Source organism: Drosophila takahashii, chromosome 3L (genome assembly GCF_030179915.1).
Source record: "Drosophila takahashii strain IR98-3 E-12201 chromosome 3L, DtakHiC1v2, whole genome shotgun sequence".
NCBI classification, from domain to species: domain Eukaryota; kingdom Metazoa; phylum Arthropoda; class Insecta; order Diptera; family Drosophilidae; genus Drosophila; species Drosophila takahashii.
In genome coordinates, this window is record NC_091680.1 from 9,402,367 (window position 1) to 9,419,369 (window position 17,003).

The following is a 17,003-nucleotide window of genomic DNA, read 5'->3' on the forward strand; positions in this document are numbered from 1 at the left end:
AACCATTAAACACCACTTTTTTTAAGGTGGTAAGGCTTTATTTATTTATTGTACACTTAAAAGTTAGTCATACAAAAACATTGCAAAGGCCACGGTTAAGTCTGTTTTAGAGTTGGTAGGCAAAAGGGCCACTGGCAAGCGATTTTCGTGGTTAAAAATCATCAACAAGATTAGTTAACAACGCATTAAAAGGTAAAATGAACGTAAATACAGGTATTGCATTGAAGTTGTGAGTCTATCAGTTGGTTAACAATAAAAACATTCGTATATCCTAAGAAAATTCGAACAATTCAAAACTGGCTGCCATTGAAATGGAGTACTAAGGAGTCCTATGACCAACCGCCTGTGAGCTTGTGGAAGAGCTCCTCGTTGAGCGTTTGATTGTTGTCCTTGGAGCGCATCGACATGAAGATGTAGCCGCCGATGAACTCGTGCACCACCTTGCAGTCGGCCGAGTGGCAGGAGAACACGACGTTCTCGTCCTCGAACTGGATCATCATGCACTTGATGTTCCAGTTGACATTCCACGCCTTCATCGTGTTGTAACGCCAGGTCTTGATGTGATCCCCCGAACTCAGATCCATGCGCATGATGCGATTGTGTGCCACGCCCAGCAGCTCCTCCTTGCGATGCCCGTCGAACTTGATGATGAACAGGCTGACGCCGAAATCGGGCAGCGAACGCCAGGCCTGGATGTACTTTAGCTTGGAGTCGAGGGGATTTAAGTCCCTAACATTCGCGTGAGCCTCGAGGATCCGCTGCACTGCCTTGCTGGACAGCTTGCGGTGGATCTTGGGAGACAGGTAATCAACTGCTTCTATAGACCGCGGATCAATGTTCACCGGGACCCCATGCACAGGTCGCTGCATCTGCAGCAGCGAGAGTATACCATCCACTTCGCTCTCGTACGAGCTGTCCGCCAGGGATCTTCCCTTGGCCGCCAGTCGGCAGGCGGCCATCCACTTGGCGTACTGCTGCTCGTTCTCGCAGCGCACCCGCACCTCGCTGTTGGTGCCGTTTCCACTATTTGGAGAGACCTCCAGCCGGATGGCGTACTTGCCCTGCGAGAGATTCACATCTGGGGTGACCTCGCAGCCCTTCAGATTGATGCTGATAGCCGGGGCCACGCGTCGCGACTCCTCGGCGTTCTTGAACAGATGCAAGTGCAGATCGCGGTAGGTGAAGTAATACCGCTTGTAGCCGCGCAGCGTGAATCTCTGCGGCTTCAGGTACCGCAGATAGTCGGAGAGCTCCGGTATGCGCGTGATGTTCCGCGAATCTCCGTTAAAATCCGGTCCCTCCAGCGTAATTTGTAGCTCCTTGAGGGCCGAATCAATCTCATCGTCGTTGTCATTCTCCTGACTCGAGGTCTCGATCCCCGAGTCCACCGGGGGTGCGGAATCCACATGGTGATTCACCTGAAACTGCAGCGCAGCAAACATCAGGCTCTCCTCCTCGGTGCAGTCGAGCTCCTCGTTGAGCACACTCCACTTGGCCTGCTCGTACAGCTGATTGATGCGCACCTGGTCGCAACGGGGATTCAGATCGAAGAAGGTGAAGTACTTGAAGCGCAGGCACAGCGTGTCGTACTCCCGGATGCCCTGCTCCATGATCGAAAGCGACGAGTCCAGCCAGCCCACATTCAGGCGGGCCTTCTCCACCAGCGACTTGGGACGCAGCTGCAGGGCGCGTACATCGGAGCACGGAGTGGGCGGTGAGCTGGCCAGATTCTCCTGAAAGTCACCCAGACTCGAGGAGCTGGAATCGTAGGTGGCGTAGCCCAGCTGACTCTGCTTCCAGGTGCCAGGTGATGGAGAAGCCGAGGCCAAGGGTGATCGTCCCCTGTGATTGTGCGGCGAGAGGGGAGCGCAGAAGAAGGATCCCGGCGCCGAGGGCTTGTCCAGGCTGCCAGTGCTTCCGCCATCCCCGTGAAACGAGGTGCTAATCGGCACAAACGAGTTGGTGTCCGCCGCCGGCTGCAGGTAGGTGGTGCCATCCGGTTCGGCAATGGGCACCCGCTTCTGGTGAGGCACCTGGGCAAAGTTGCGCTTCAGGTGCTCCGCCTCGAGTGGTTTACAAAGGGAGAGCTCCTCCGGATAGCGAATGTCCAGCTGCTTGCAGAGATTAACCACCGCCGAAAAGGTTTTCACAGAGTAGTCCACGCGGCAGTCGAGATACCTCAAATCGGGCAACTGCACCCTTAGTATTTTATGCATGGGCGTGAAGTGCAGCAGGCTATCCGCCTGGACGCCACACTGATCGAGGGTTAATCGCGTCCTGGTGAGCCACACATTCCTGGCGGGCCACCAGAGGGCGTGATCCGACCAGTCCTTCGGATTCTCCGGATCCACCAGCTGCAGCATGATGCCCCCGATGTGCTGGTCACCGCGCACGCGCATCGTCTTCTCCAGCGACAGATCCGTGATGAAGATCCGCAGATTCCACGAGTTCTCGCCGACGTGGATCATGATTGCGCTGTGATGTCACCTGTTCCACTTTCCGAGCTGCTTTTAGGCCGTTTCTAGGTCGTCCTTGGTGGGGCGCCCACTGTAAAATCGAGAGTTTTCCAACGATCGCCGCACAGATGGTCGCCTTATTCGCATTTCCCGCACTGTGACGCAATCCCCGGGTCGCAACTACGCTGCAATTGCGTTGCCTAGGCCGCAATGCTTCCGGATCCGGGCAATTGCAGCGATTCGCTTCGCTTGCGTAAATAGAGCAATCAAAGAAAATTCAGTCCATTGAAAAAGAAAGCGCCGAAACGGAGCAACTGGTTGGGCAGTGATGGTGATTGGTGGTGGACCGATATGTTTATTCACTTTGGAAACATCGATATTTTGCTTTATGATTGTCGAAGATTGGCGCGCACAAATTGTTAAATTCAAATTTATTATTGGTTTCTCGTGTACCCTTTAACATTTATCGAGGAGATAAAGTCCTTTGTGTATCTGATTGCAAATTTTTTCAAATTGCCTGTCGGTAACGCTAATGATTTTCATTTGTTTTAAAGAAACCTAAATATTTTATTTCTCCTTCGTCTCCATTCAGACTATACAATATATATTTAACTGTAGTTTATTTATAGTACTAATTTGTTACTCTTTAATTTTTATTGCAACTTGCAACTTTTATTTAGTAACTGGTAATTTATGGTCGGAAATTAAATTAAAGTCCACTTTAAGATTAATTTGTATACTTTCTTTTCCCTCTCAACACTTTAAGATTAATTTGTATTACACATTTTGTATACTTTCTTTTCCCTCTCAACTAATTTATCCTATTTTATGTTTAAAATTCAATGGGTAACTTAATCCTTACGATTTTTGTACCATACCTTAAAATAAAATTACTTTCCACCACACTCAAAAATTGTTTGACCTAGAACGATTGCTAAAAAATATTCCGTTAGAAAAAATTCCGCAACCGCATTTGCTTGTTGCACGATGGGCTTCGGGCAATCAAATTGAATTCACTTAATTTGAGTTCAATTGGTAAGTGGTCAAATTGAACGGAGACACGCACGGTAATCCCAACAGGTAGCCCTCTATAAAAACTCGGGTTGCTGATACGATTACCAGCATACGATCGATTCGAAATGGGACACTGCAGCTTTCGTCTGGCCACCTCGATGGTGGTTGCTCTGATGTGCACCACCTGCATCCGTGTGAACGGACTGCCCCATCCACCGGCCACCTCGGCGGCTCCGATGATGGAAAGGATGGTGGAAAAGGCCTACGACGACAAGTTCGACAATGTCGATCTGGACGAGATCCTCAACCAGGAGCGGCTGTTGATCAACTACATAAAGTGCCTGGAGGGCACAGGTCCTTGCACACCCGATGCCAAGATGCTGAAGGGTAAGTCCAAGTCCAAATTCCATACGGTTAGTAATACCCATCCACTATTTCTTGATTCCTTGTAGAAATCCTACCCGACGCCATCCAAACCGATTGCACCAAATGCACCGAGAAGCAGCGGTATGGTGCTGAAAAGGTAACTAGGCATCTCATTGACAACCGAGCCGCTGATTGGGAGCGGCTGGAGAAGATCTACGATCCCGAGGGACTGTACCGCATGAAGTACGAGGAGATGAAGGCAAAGGAAGCAAATGAAGCCAAGGAAGCCAAAGAGGAGCGTTAATTAACCTCTAATGTAGGTGTTCAATTTAGTGTTTATTCTGTTTAAATTACCAAATATACTGCAAAGAAGCTTCAAATTCTTGACATTTTTTAAGCAATGGGCTATACGAAAATTAGGGGACCATTAAGAAAAAGTTAAATACTTTGAACTGAAAAAAAAATAATTTAAAAATATTTTTAATAATAATTTGTAAATTTTTTATGGAATTTAAATAGTTTAGTATGAATAGGAAAATAATAATGGATCTAGCATTTTGTTGTTCAGGACACAGTTTAACCAAGTAATCAATAAATTTAAACATCGTACTCTTTAAATGTTTATAAAAATGAATTAGGAATATTTTTAGTCATGTCCCTAAACCCTAAAATAATAATTTGTTTAGCTCAATTAATCGCATTTTTAAAACCCCCTTGCTAAAAAAGTACACGAATCCCATCGATAGTCCGTCAATCGGAGGCGCCATGGCAACCAGTTCCTGGGACCCCCGATTCCGAATCCTGAACTAACCCCAACAACGCAGCAGTCGGCGGAGCAAACAATAAACAAACATCAAACATCAGGCGTAACCACAGCAGCAGGCACTTGGTTTTCAGTTATATTTCGACATCGCCTCGCACCGGCTCTTCCAAACTTTCCCCCCCCCCAAAAAAAAAAACACACTGAACATCTGAATTAAGAGCCTCTGAAAAAATTAAAAGCTTCCTCGTGCCAACCCAGTGATATCCGTATCCTCCGGAGCAGCGGCAGGAACTTAGATGGTATCGCCGCGCAAGCCGGCATCGTCCTACGGCCTAAGAGCAAACAATCTGATGGCGTGGGTAGAGTCTAAATTTTGGGGGTTACCCATTAAAACCGAAATCCCTTTTTCAGAGCTTCGGCTAAGAGCTGTGAGAGCCTATTCTCGGCCAGCTCCCGGGAATCGGCCAGTTTGATCTACCAGCGGAGCAAGCCGCCTGCCCAGCAACGTGGCGGAATGAAGGGTTCTGGGAGTAGCCACCCAACGATGTCCTCCTCGCAGAACCACAGCGAGATCCATCAGCGGGTCATGTCGGCGCGGAATCTGCGCGCCAAGACCTTCCAGAACCAACTGGCCGATGCCCAGGCGGAGATCTCCAATTTGGCCCACGAGAATCGCATGCTGCGCACCCTCCACAAGCGCCAGTCTTCGGCGCTAAATAAATACGAGTCCAACAACGCCGAGCTGCCGCAGTTGCTCCACTCGCACGCCGAGGAGCTGCGCGTCTGGCAGACCAAGTACCGCAATCTCCAGGCCGCCAACAAGGACCTCGAGCTGAAGCTCAAGCAGAAGGAGGCCATCATCCTGTCGCTGAGCGATCAGAACAAGCACTACAGCCAGCTCAACAAGGATAAGTAAGTGATTAAGTGGGGGAATTAGTTGAATTTAATTAGTAGTCTCACCTTTGGAATACTTTAAGGACCTATTTTTAGATCCTTTTTATTTCTATATTTTTTAACTTACTTTAAACTTTTACTTTTAAAACTGAATTATTCTCAATTTATTGTATAAATATTAAACCATTAATAATATTCCGTAAGAATAACTTAGTAACCCATTAACTTCATATTTAATTAAAATATATCCCATTTGATTTTCATCCATTTTGGTTTTTAGTCATTTTATATTTGGAAAATTTAAATGTAAGAATTTAGATTAATTTAATAATTTTAAAAAACTTTTATTTTAATATGAACAGTTTTTTATTAAATTAAATGGGTACCTTCAGTTATGTATTTTCAAATTAAATCATGCATTAAATAGGACTACTTTTGAATATTCCATTTAAGTTTATTATTCAAATACCAAATTCAATTTTTTTTTTTTTTTAGTGCAACTTGTGTAATTTTACATTGATCAGCCATTATTAATTGCTATAAAACGTATAGTACAAATAGGAACAAATAACTTGAAAACAACAGGATGGCGAGTAACAAATAAATTCAAATTAAATTATGCATTAAATAAGACTAGTTTTCAATATTAAATTAAAGTTTATTATTCAAATACCAAATTGTAAAAAATGTAGATATAACCATTGAAAAAATGCTTTTTTTAAGGATAGGGTTAAATTTATCTCTCGAGAATATTGCGAAGGATATTAAACCTACACCTACAGCTTTAAGAAATATAAAATATATTCACTTCTACGAATATTATTACCTATTTATTCTATTCTTCTATAAAAGAAAGTATCTAATAGTAATCTTTATTCTCATTATTCCATCTTTTATTCAGGAACCTCGACGAACGTCAGAAGCTGCAGGAGAAGCTCAAATCCTTGGAGCAACGTCTGGAGGACAAGGATAACGATATGAAGTTAATGGCCCGGAAAGTTCAATTAGAGTCTAAGAACTTCCGCCAGCAACTGCTCAATGAGCAAAAGAAGGGCAAGGAGGTGATGTTGAAGCTGGAGAAGGCCAGACTAGAGATCAGTGGTTATCGCAAGCTGGAGGAGTACACAGTGAGTATTTCTAAAGGATATATAAAAACAAAAATATACTATTAAATCCAATTTAGCTCGGCACTGATAAGGTAAATCCCCTGTCCTCTGGACGGCGCACCAAGCTAAGCGGCGTCACCGAGGAGCCGGACAAGATCGACAAGTTGGAAAAGTCACTGGAGATGCTGGACAAGGCCATTGAGAAGAACAACCATAGCGAATTCAACGCCTTAACAGACGTTCTGGAATCGGAGTCGTTCTTTGACTTCGAAAAGGACAGTGCCGAGGACAAGAGTGGTCCGAATACGCCACCTGGTCAGCCGGAGCGACAGGCTGGAGGACGTGGCGGCAAGCTCATCCTGCCGCCGGCCACCAACCAAGCCAAGATGGGTCACAACCCGACTCGTTCCACGCTGAGCCAAGTGCTCTCGGCCCAGGGAAAGATTCCCGTCTCCTCCGGCAAGGCTGGTAGATCCAGAATTGGGGTTCCCACCCCCAAGATGGAAAGCAAACGTCGTGAGCCTGAAACTCTGTCCAGAATTGCATCCGCTGAGGTCAAGTCCAAGCAGCAATCGCTGAAATCCCTGGACTACGAGTACGAGGAAGACTATGAGCAGGCTGGTGAAGAAGATGATGAAGAGGATGACGCCTACGGCCTGATGAACAAGATGTGCGAGGAGGGCGAGGATCCAGAGGACAACAGCGAGGAGAATGCCAACGAGGGCAGTCTGGTGAAATATGCCGCCTATTTGGAATCCAAGAGCAGCGAGGGCGATCTTTTGGAAGAGTCGCTGGAGGAGGACGAGGCAACGGATGGTCAGCAGACGCAGCGCAGCGATGATGAGGTAACTACCCATTATAGTTCCCTTTCAGTCATAATCTCAACGAGCTTTTTCCAGTCCCAGGACAACAGTGTCCGTGCTCCGCGTCTAAAAGAAAACATGTCCAGCCTGCGCAAGCAGATCTCGGATGACTACAAGGAGCGCGAGAGATTCCTGAAGACCTTCTGCCGCCAGGCGAGCAACAGCAACATGCGCGACGATCCGGCGCCCAAGAAGAGGAACAGCATCGCTGGAGGAGCGGCGGCCAGTAGCCACATGACCGGCAGCCGCAAGCACGCCCTCTTGGCCGCTCTAAAAACGATCGATGACAACAAGAGCCAGGACTAGAAGTACACCATGTTCCATAGTTCCACACCCGTGTCCAGTTCAAGTTAGTCCCTAAGCGGTGTTGAGTTATATATATATATTTTTCAAGCTGAGACCTCTGCGTCCGGCTCAGTTGGAGCAGCTGCATCGGTGGTTGGGAGCTAGAGGGTTCGAGTCCAGCGGCTGCTGCAGTTGCTCCAGCGCCGGCCGCACGGACGTTGAGTAAATTTTAATAGAAATACACCTGCTTTGTGTACTTAATTAGAAGGAAAAGGTTTTAAAACGAAATTGTCACACATGTTAAAAACATGAAAAATTGTATTTTACAGTGTGAGCAAAATTGTTGCCATGTGTGTCAAATACAAAAGTGTTGAAATGTGACAAATGATAGTTAACATACACAGCTCACTTGTGTTTTTTACACAATGTGTTATTAACACGACGTGTTTTTTACACACTGTGTTTTTAACACAAATGAAAATTACATTTCACTGACATCTTAGTTTTAGGTTTAACCATTTCAAAGCATATATGAATTCTTATACTCTGGAAAAACGTGCATTTTTTAAATTTTGTAATGTCAAAAACTCATTGTGTTAAAAACACGCTCTATAAAAAAACATGTCGTGTTAATAACAAGTCGTGTAAATAACACAAATGACATGTGTGTGTTATTTATGTTTCTAACATATGTAGGATACAATTTTTTACACACAAGTCAATAACTTTTTTTGAACTTAACACTTTGACATTTAACATGTTAATAACACAAGTTGTTTACAGTGTGTGTTGATATAAACATTTTATTTATTACCTAACAATTTTTCCGTAGTTTAACCATCCTTAAAACCGAAACTAGGAAGAGGGCTTTCCCCGCATCTTGCTGATGGCCCGCGACACCTTCTTGCGCAGCTCCTTCTGGCGCCGCTCCTTGGAGGCCATCTTCTCGCGCTTCTTCTCGCGGTAGTTCTTGATCCGCTTCTTCGTCTCCAGGCGCTCGCGATGCCGCTTGTCCTTGTAGTTCGTCTCGATCATCTTCATCATCTTGGCCACCTTCTGTTCGTAGGGAGAATTAACCACGGCCACGCGTTGCAACGCCTCCTTGGGATTCTCGGGGCCCAGCTTCGGCTTGTCCTTGTAGGGAAGCGCCCTTTGGAGGGCCTTCGGAATGGCCAGTGGCCGGAAGATCTTCTCCTTGCGCTCGATCGCCGTGTACATGCTGTCCGGCTGGGCCTCATTCTGCATTGCCCTCTCCCGTTTCAGCTGACCCAGCGTCTTCATGCCCTGCCACTGGCTCTTCTGCTCCAGCGGCAGCAGGAGTGAGGTCACAGGAGCATAGAAACGCGGCACTTCCACGCGGAACCAGGTGCGGCAGAAGACAATGTCGCTCAGGAGAATCTTGTCCTCGAATGTCGCACGATAGGAACCTTCGGGCGTGTGGTGGGCCTTCTTAATCTGTCCCCTTATTCCCGAGACCGTTTTGATCTTGGCTCCCTCGAACTTGGCCACTTCCAGCGACGAGTTGAACATGTCCTTTACAAAGGCCGTCTTCTTGTAGATCTTGAACGGGTGACCCACCAGCTTGAGCTTCTTCATGATCTGCGAGGATTTGTCCAGTTCGGTAACGCAGCCAGTGGCCGCTATCCGGAAGCCCAGCCGACGCATCTCCTCCTGATCCTGGCGCACAGTCTGCAAGGCAAGAAAACCTGTGTTTTGCGGGGTGATGGGACCCCAGAAGGTCATGCTGCAGGTGACGTGGTTCGGTGTGTACTTGAGGTAGCGCTGTCGGAAGTTGTCCTCCACCTTGGCGTAGATGGCCACCGTTTGGAAGCGGCGCCAACCCATCGAGATGATCAGAGGATCTCCAGTTTTGAGAATCTTCTTGTACCAACGATGCTTCTTCACCTTGCAGTTCACATAGCCAACGTTCTCCTCCGTCATATTTAAAGCACCCACCAAAACGGGATAGCTGGCATCGAAGTTCTCCACAAATTCGGCGGGTAGCTGCTTGAATCCCAGGCGTACGTACATTCCCGGTCGATAGCCCTCGATCTGAATGCGGAATTCATTGTCGAGATGCGCAAACTCGCTCTTGTTCAGCTCGCTCTGCCGCTGCGCCTCCGCCTTGAGGTCCTCGTAGAAGGAGTGATCTCCGGTGATGCGACCAGTGTCCTCCTCGCCCTTTCCCTCGCCACTGTTGTCGTACTCCGCATCGAACTTAGCCTTCAGCTTTAGCTTTTTGGCCATTAGCTCGGCCTTCGTAAGGTTCTCCTCCTCAACGCGCGTCATTTTACGCTTGGCTGCCGCGGATTCCGCAGGTTTCGAGCCCTCTTCATCTGATTCTTTACTATCTTCTTGCTTGGGCTTGCCGGTATGCTGCTCGCCCGTCTCCAGATCCTCAAAGTCACCGTACACCTCGCTGTCGGCATCACTCATGTCGTCCATTTTGAGTAGATTCTCCGCATCCTCGCTGGCCTTCCACTTGCCGGTGACGAAGCAGTTCTTGATCAGCTCCTTATTGTCCTCCGCCAGCCAATCGCGAGTGGCATCTATACGTAGAATAGATGGAAGATTAGTATAATTTTGGGAGTTCTTAATTCAGATTAGAGCCCTGCGTGAATCATTCAATTTTTGTTTTATCATAGTATGCCATGAAATTTCTGATTTGTTTAATTCAATTGTATGTGAAATAAATTAAATGTTTTTCTAATTCATTTTGAATTGAATGAATATTTTTTATGAATTTTTTTAATTTGCCAGGTTTTTTGTGCGTTCTTTTGAGAACTAAAAGTAGAAAATTTTTAACAAATCAATGTTAACTGCATAGTAAATAAAATTCAGGCAGATTTAATCACAAAATTTCTTCAAAAGAAATTGTCGTTTAAATTATTTTGGAATTCATGCACTTCATTCATTCATTCAATTCTATTAAACTCAAAATTCAAATTCATTTAATTCTATTAAACTCCAAATTCTAATTAATTAATTCATATGAAACAAAAAATTCAAAATAATTCATTGAATCCATTCATGCAGGGCTCTGAAATTCAGATATTGTACTTACCACCCTGATACTCGAAGAAGCACCGCTCGTCCTTGTCCCGGATGTCCTTGTCCGACTGCTGCTGGCTCTGTTTCTTGGCCGCCACCCGGAATAAACCACCCAGCTCCTCCTCGGAGTCTTCATTCTCCTCTGCCTCCGCCTCCTGTCGGCTACGCTCGCTCTGATTGTAGACACCGTAGACGAGGCGCATCAGATTCTTGGACTCCGAATGGCGCTGGAGGAAGGCATCGCGGGCCTTCTGGGCCAGATTCGTCTTCCAGCTCATGTTGCTGGCTAAAACTCGAGCCTCCTCATCGTCCGAATCGGATTCGTTAGCGGTTTTCACGTTCCCCAGGCTCTGATACTCGTCATCGCCGGAGGAAGCATCCTCAGCATCTTCCTCCTCCTCCTCGCTGTTCTCACCACGCCAATCGTCCGCTCCAAACTCTTCCTGTTCCTCTTCACTCTCAGCAGCTTCGAGACCGGAGTCTTCGCCCTCTTCATCCTCATCTTCATCCTCATCCTCGCTGCTCTCTGCCTCCTCCTCCTCCCGATCGTTGCGAAAGTCCTTTGACTTAATGGGCTTGGCATCCGAGAAAAGACGGAACTCCTGCTGCTCCATCTGCTCATCGATGGTTGCTTTTTTATCAATCAGCTTGCCGACGAGTTCCGCCTGCTCGGCGGCCTCTGCCGACTGCTCCTGCTCCTTGTGCGAGTGCGAGCCCTGCAGCTCGATGTACACCGCATCCTTGTCATAGACTATACCACCCACTCCGGACATGGGAGCATAGAGCAGACGCTCCTTCTCCAGCAGACTGCGCTTCTTTTCTGTCCCTGGAAGAGGACACGGATCGGGTATGTTGCTCAGCTCATCGATGCGGGCATCCCCGAGTCCAGCGATGTGAACCATGTGCTCCTGCTTGAGAGGAACTCCTCTCACATAGCCGTAGAGCACCACCTCCCGATCGCACTTGGGATCTCGACGCACGCGATCCGTGTTAGTGACATCCTCCAGGCGATCCACCAGCAGATAACTATGTGCCCCTCGCCACTGCAGCGGTCGGAACTTCATCACCGAGATGAAGCGTCCCAGGTTCTTGACCTCATTCCTTAGATACTCGCCGTGGATCAGGCCGGAAAGATAGAAGAGCTTCGCTCCATCGTAGACCTCCGTCCAGAAGCGGTGCTTCAGCTCCTTCTTGCGCTTCCTTAGCTGCTTAGGATTCTTGATCATGTCCAGGTGGGTCAGTACGCCCATGATCTTGGGCATGCCGTGCACCTGGCAGATGTTCAGGAACTCGAAGATCTCCATTTCGAAGCCATAGCTTGCATCGCAGAGCAGGAGCACCAGATCCGCGCACTTGGCCACATCGATCATGGAGTTCACATCGTTGTTGCACTCCAGCAGGGTGATCCGTCGCTTCTTGGAGGTCACAATCGTGATGGGTCCCTTGATATCCGTGACATTCGTGCGGGTGAAGCTCTTGATTAGGTTCTTGATCAGCGTGGTCTTGCCCACTTTGGGTGGACCCACCACGGCTATGAGCACCGGAGGCGGTACATCGGGGGTTTGGTCCACCAGCGGAATATGCTGCTTCTTGGCCGTGAGATCCTCCTTGCGTCGGAAGTTCCGCTCCGCCCGCTGCGCCGAGTTGATGGCGAATGCCTTGGGATTCCGCTGCCTGGCGGTCAGCTCGGGCTCCTTTTGGTTGGAGTCCTTCTTCGCCTTCAGCTTCTTCTTGTCCGCCTTCACGCCGGACTGGCGGGCGCGGTGCTGCTTGCGCTTGTCCTGGCCGGCATCGTCGGCCATTATTAAAGCGATTTAAAACCTCGAATTATCAAAATTATTCCCTGTTTACGCGCTGCACGTGGAGGTCGGTCAAATACTGCCGTTAAAATACCACAACGCAATTTGAAAAAAAAAAATACTAAAAAACTAATTTCGAATTATAAATTCTGGAAAACATTTATTTTTTAGTACCCCCTTAAAAAATAATATATTTAAGATTACAATTAGCAAATATTTTTTTTATTTTAAACACAGAATGAACCAATTTTGGGAAGTCATGCTTTTACTTAGCTCTTTTGTATTTGACAGCAATAATTCTACACAATTTCTAAAAAATTCTGAGACCACATCTGTCTGTTTTGTTTTTTAAATGTTTATTACATTTATTAAAATGTAAATACCATTGCAGTACGAATTCGTGACCGTGACTCCCATCGCTAGTGGTATTTTTCCAAGTCCCATCACCAGCGGCGTTTCGCTGTGAGCGCTTTTTCGGTATTTCGCCCCATATACGGTCTCACTTTTGCACTGTGGATTTTTCGCAATTTGATATTAATTTTATTCGATCGGCACGGGCAAAATGTTTTGCACACAGATCGGCAGGCCTTAAGCCCCTCAAGTTGAACGCGATTCCGTTGGCACCTGCACTTATTTCACCTGCGCAGGTGAAGAGCGAGGAAAGTGAGGCCAGGCAATCAGAGCCCTGGTGAAACAGAGGCGCCGAAGGAGTGGTGAAGAAGGGGGAGGAGCAGAGGCGGCTGAAGGCAAAAGTCTTTTAAGGCGAACCAACACAAAAGCCAGGTAACTAAAGGTAAAATCTGGGAAATCGGATGAAAAGCAGAGGCTTTCAGCCGGTATAAAGGGGGTTTACTTTCCGGAGGGGGAGTTGAAGGGTGGAGAAGGACAGTGGGTGGTGCTGCCCCCCTTGCAAACTCTTCCTCCGCCGACCTTGCCCTTCTATCGATTTCCGAAAAATTGCATCAAGCCAGATGCACACAGAAAATCACAGCTGAAGGTTAAACTTTTCTATCGGATCAGGGCCAAAACCAAAAACACCACCACCGACCGATTTCTTTATTCTTTGTTCTTCACGAGGCGTAGAAAAAATCAAGAATAAAGAAACAGCCAGCCCCTCATATATACATATATACGTATATATGTACATAGCTAAAAAGCGACTGGCATACATTATTTCTTGTAATATATGCTCAAAAAAAAACGCCATGGCCCAGGGCCATTTACCTTTCGTTTTGCAGGCATGGAGAGTCCTTGTGAGTCGGAAAGTTCGCTGGACGGCGGCACCATGCTGCCCCCGAGTCCAGTTTCCCGGGAGCAGCTCCAGAAGAGGATCGAATCGCTGACTCAGCAGAACAAGTAACTTACCCCCTAGACAAATGTATATTTTCCCTGAATTCATACGATTCTACGCTTCTAGGGTGCTGAAAGCCGAGCTGGACACCTTCAAGACCAAGTGCAAGGTGGTGCAGGAGGAGAATCGCTGCCTCAAGCAGGCCTCGGTTATCATTGTTAGTATAATCTATTATTTTTAGAAGAAAAAATAATATTTTACACTACATATCTGTAGCAATCAAAGTTATTTATTCGAAACTACTGTAAAAAGCAGGGACTGTAAATAATCGTGTTTTGAGATTTTTATTTTAAAAGGCCCACTGAGATTTTTACAAGTTTTAATCAACAATTTAACTGGTTTCTATGCACTTTATAGACATACCCAAATAGAATAGAATAGAACCAAATAGAATCAATGCCTCAAACAGGCCTCTGTCATTATTGTTAGTATAATCTATTATTTTTAGAAGTAAAAATAATATTTTATTATGCATATCTGTAGCAATCAAAGTTATTTATTCAAAACTACTGTAAAAAGCAGGGACCGTAAATCGTTTTTTGATATTTTTATTTTAAAAGGCCCACTGAGATTTTTACAAGTTTTAATCAATAATTTAACTGGTTTCTATGCACTTTATAAACATAACCAAATAGAATAGAATAGAACCAAATAGAATTGAGGCCTTAGACAAGCCTCTGTCATCATTGTTAGTATAATCTATTATTTTTAGAAGTAAAAATAACATTATACAAAACATATCTGTAGCAATCAAAAAAAGCAGGGACTGTAAATAATTGTTATTAGATATTTTTATTTTAAAAGGCCTGCTGAGTTTTGTACAAATTTTTATCAACAATTTAACAGGTTTTTATGCACTTTTTTAGACATGAACAAGAGTAAAAATACGTTATTTTTGAAGTTTAAATCAAAATATCACAGTAGTATAAAAATCTCAAATAAAGATTACTTAAAGATTACTTAGGATCCCTGGTAAAAAGTTAAATTAATGAGAAAATAATATGCATTTCCTCAACCCCCAGCAAGCCAAAGCCGAGCAGGAGGAGGAGTACATCTCGAACACGCTACTCAAGAAGATCCAGGCCCTCAAGAAGGAGAAGGAGACTCTGGCGCATCACTACGAGCGCGAGGAGGAGTGCCTGACCAACGATCTCTCCCGGAAGCTCGACCAGCTGCGCCAGGAGAAGTGCAAGCTGGAGCAGACGCTCGAGCAGGAGCAGGAATGCCTCGTGAACAAGCTGATGCGCAAGATCGAGAAGCTGCAGGCGGAGACGGACAACAAGCAGACGAACCTGGAGCAGCTGCGCCGCGAAATGGTCGAGCTGGAGAACACACTGGAGCAGGAGCAAGAGGCGCTCGTCAATAAGCTGTGGAAGCGCATGGACAAGCTGGAGACCGAGAAGCGTTCGTTGCAGATCAAGCTAGACCAGCCCGTCTCCGATCCAACCACTCCACGTGACATCACAAACAATGCCCATGCCAATGGCGGCGATACGGCCACCAGTTTGAGTGCCCACATCCAGATTCTGCGCTCCGAGGTGCTGCGCTATCGTTCCGATCTGGCCGCCGCCCAGAAGGAGGCCACCATCAAGACGCAGCAGTATGCGCAGGAGGAGAAATCGATACGCGAGGAGAACGCCCGCTTGCAGCGCAAGCTCAAGCAGGAGGTGGAGCGCCGTGAGGCTCTGTGCCGGCACCTCTCCGAGTCCGAATCCTCGCTGGAAATGGACGAGGAGCGTTTCTACAATGAGAACTTGATGGCTGGCGGCTCCTTTGCGGCGGCCGCAGCCTCGGCGGTCAGCGCCCAGCGGCAGCGGACCATCAGCAGTCCCGTCTCGCACAGTCCCTCGAGTAGCCGACCGCTCAGTCCGGGCACGGCGGCCCAGAACCGCTGCTACGCCTGCGGCCAGCTAGTGGTGAGTTCGGTACATCATTTTCTCACTTCACTGCTTAGTAGATTTCATTATTTTCCCTCCAGAACCGTCGCGCCAGCGAGCGCTTCATCAAGCCAGCACTGCCAACGCCCATGCTGGGCCTAAACACTTCCGCACCCAACGTGCTGACCTCCACGAACCCGCTGCTCGGCATTCTGGGCACCGGCAGCTCCTCCTCGTCGGCGTCTGTGTCAGCCGGGAATGCCGCTGGCGGCTTTCTCTCGAATCTGGGCGGTGAACGTCTGAGCCTGGGTTCCATGCCTTCTTCTGGCGGCAGTGCCACCTTTTTGGCTGGCGGCGGCGGAGGAGTAGGATTGCTGGCCCAGCTCACAAACAACTCGAGCGCCTCGTCGTCGTCGTCCAACCTGATGAACATCAGCCTGAACAACTCGTCCAGCGGCAACCTGGTCAACAGCAGCAGCAACTCCTCACTGTCGGCATTTACGCCCACCAATCCGCCCAGCTCGGCGGCCACGGCCTTCATCCAGCCGGCCAGTCCCATGGACACGTCCACCTGCAAGGATTAGGCGGACGCAGTTGCTCTCCAGCGGGGAAATCATGACTTATTTTCACTCTCACACTAAAACACGAAAAAAAACACAACACTCTATTCATAAACACGCACGCATGCAAGCAACCAACCAGTTTAACGACCCTAAAAACATAAGAAAAACACAGAAACAAAAGATGAGAAAGTAACTATCGTAAGCTTCTCCAAGGCGCGACTCAAAGTCGCCTCATTTATATATGGTTAATATGTATATGTATGTTCTATTTGATCAAAATCTCTTAAAAACCTTTCAATATCGGAATTCCTAGGCGAACGAATATTTAACGCTAATGTTTAAGACTTAAATGTTTTCTACTTTCGCTCGGTTCCAGTTAAAGTTAAGTGAAACACGGCAGATTATGAGGACTCGGAGGATATATAGACGAGGGAATGGACAGCGCAGGCTAGCCAGATCGTATGAATTTATAAAAGCGGTGAATTCTATTCATGTCGAAACCATTTTCCCACAATTCCTTCGCATGTGGGCCTAAAATTTTGAAGTATGTTTATGTAAGCCAACAAAAATAAAGTTCAACAATTTAAAATTAAACTAATTTGGTGAAATTTGAGC

At 46.9% G+C, this 17,003-nt stretch overlaps 5 protein-coding genes across 10 annotated transcripts; 3 read left to right on the forward strand and 2 right to left on the reverse strand.

Annotated features, from left to right (window-relative positions):
- Positions 1-16: 16 nt before the first annotated feature.
- Positions 17-2,783, reverse strand: Fit2 (Fermitin 2). Its single transcript, XM_017144438.3, has one exon. The coding sequence runs from the start codon at positions 2,466-2,468 to the stop codon at positions 330-332; it is 2,139 nt and encodes a 712-aa protein (XP_016999927.2). The 5' UTR covers positions 2,469-2,783; the 3' UTR covers positions 17-329.
- An 813-nt stretch (positions 2,784-3,596) lies between these two features.
- Positions 3,597-4,192, forward strand: a10 (antennal protein 10). The gene is made up of 2 exons (XM_017144386.3): positions 3,597-3,857; positions 3,923-4,192. The coding sequence occupies exons 1-2, from the start codon at positions 3,629-3,631 to the stop codon at positions 4,138-4,140; spliced, it is 447 nt and encodes a 148-aa protein (XP_016999875.2). The 5' UTR covers positions 3,597-3,628; the 3' UTR covers positions 4,141-4,192.
- Positions 4,193-4,748: 556 nt separating this feature from the next.
- On the forward strand, positions 4,749-7,990 carry LOC108059220 (putative leucine-rich repeat-containing protein DDB_G0290503). Its single transcript, XM_017144378.3, has 5 exons — positions 4,749-4,954; positions 5,011-5,511; positions 6,395-6,620; positions 6,677-7,444; positions 7,499-7,990. Exons 1-5 carry the CDS (start codon positions 4,896-4,898, stop codon positions 7,766-7,768), a joined length of 1,824 nt encoding a protein of 607 aa, XP_016999867.2. The 5' UTR covers positions 4,749-4,895; the 3' UTR covers positions 7,769-7,990.
- Positions 7,991-8,532: 542 nt separating this feature from the next.
- On the reverse strand, positions 8,533-12,686 carry LOC108059218 (ribosome biogenesis protein BMS1 homolog). Its single transcript, XM_017144377.3, has 2 exons — positions 10,812-12,686; positions 8,533-10,296 (listed from the first exon to the last, which is right to left on the reverse strand). Exons 1-2 carry the CDS (start codon positions 12,598-12,600, stop codon positions 8,603-8,605), a joined length of 3,483 nt encoding a protein of 1,160 aa, XP_016999866.2. The 5' UTR covers positions 12,601-12,686; the 3' UTR covers positions 8,533-8,602.
- Positions 12,687-12,911: 225 nt separating this feature from the next.
- Positions 12,912-16,982, forward strand: LOC108059221 (coiled-coil domain-containing protein 6). Of its 6 annotated transcripts, none has more exons than XM_070214902.1 (5): positions 12,912-13,390; positions 13,812-13,953; positions 14,015-14,105; positions 14,971-15,864; positions 15,906-16,982. In XM_070214902.1, exons 2-5 carry the CDS (start codon positions 13,838-13,840, stop codon positions 16,407-16,409), a joined length of 1,605 nt encoding a protein of 534 aa, XP_070071003.1. In that variant the 5' UTR covers positions 12,912-13,390; positions 13,812-13,837; the 3' UTR covers positions 16,410-16,982. The 6 variants fall into 6 exon arrangements, with proteins under 6 accessions (XP_070071003.1, XP_070071005.1, XP_070071004.1 ...); XM_070214904.1 differs by having other exon boundaries at positions 13,836-13,953; XM_070214903.1 differs by having other exon boundaries at positions 12,912-13,380; positions 13,836-13,953.
- The last annotated feature ends 21 nt before the right edge of the window (positions 16,983-17,003 follow it).

Excerpts from the sequence above, each read along its gene's own strand:
- a10 (XM_017144386.3), top strand. The coding sequence starts at position 3,629 with ATGGTGGTTGCTCTGATGTGCACCACCTGCATCCGTGTGAACGGACTG. Across the intron at positions 3,858-3,922 it reads CGATGCCAAGATGCTGAAGG|AAATCCTACCCGACGCCATC; the intron begins GTAAGTCCAAGT and ends GATTCCTTGTAG.
- LOC108059221 (XM_070214902.1), top strand. The coding sequence starts at position 13,838 with ATGGAGAGTCCTTGTGAGTCGGAAAGTTCGCTGGACGGCGGCACCATG. Across the intron at positions 13,954-14,014 it reads TCGCTGACTCAGCAGAACAA|GGTGCTGAAAGCCGAGCTGG; the intron begins GTAACTTACCCC and ends CTACGCTTCTAG. Across the intron at positions 15,865-15,905 it reads ACGCCTGCGGCCAGCTAGTG|ATTTCATTATTTTCCCTCCA; the intron begins GTGAGTTCGGTA and ends ACTGCTTAGTAG.
- LOC108059218 (XM_017144377.3), bottom strand. The coding sequence starts at position 12,600 with ATGGCCGACGATGCCGGCCAGGACAAGCGCAAGCAGCACCGCGCCCGC. Across the intron at positions 10,297-10,811 it reads CTTCTTCGAGTATCAGGGTG|ATGCCACTCGCGATTGGCTG; the intron begins GTAAGTACAATA and ends TTCTACGTATAG.
- Fit2 (XM_017144438.3), bottom strand. The coding sequence starts at position 2,468 with ATGATCCACGTCGGCGAGAACTCGTGGAATCTGCGGATCTTCATCACG.
- LOC108059220 (XM_017144378.3), top strand. The coding sequence starts at position 4,896 with ATGGTATCGCCGCGCAAGCCGGCATCGTCCTACGGCCTAAGAGCAAAC. Across the intron at positions 4,955-5,010 it reads AGAGCAAACAATCTGATGGC|AGCTTCGGCTAAGAGCTGTG; the intron begins GTGGGTAGAGTC and ends TCCCTTTTTCAG. Across the intron at positions 6,621-6,676 it reads GCAAGCTGGAGGAGTACACA|CTCGGCACTGATAAGGTAAA; the intron begins GTGAGTATTTCT and ends AATCCAATTTAG.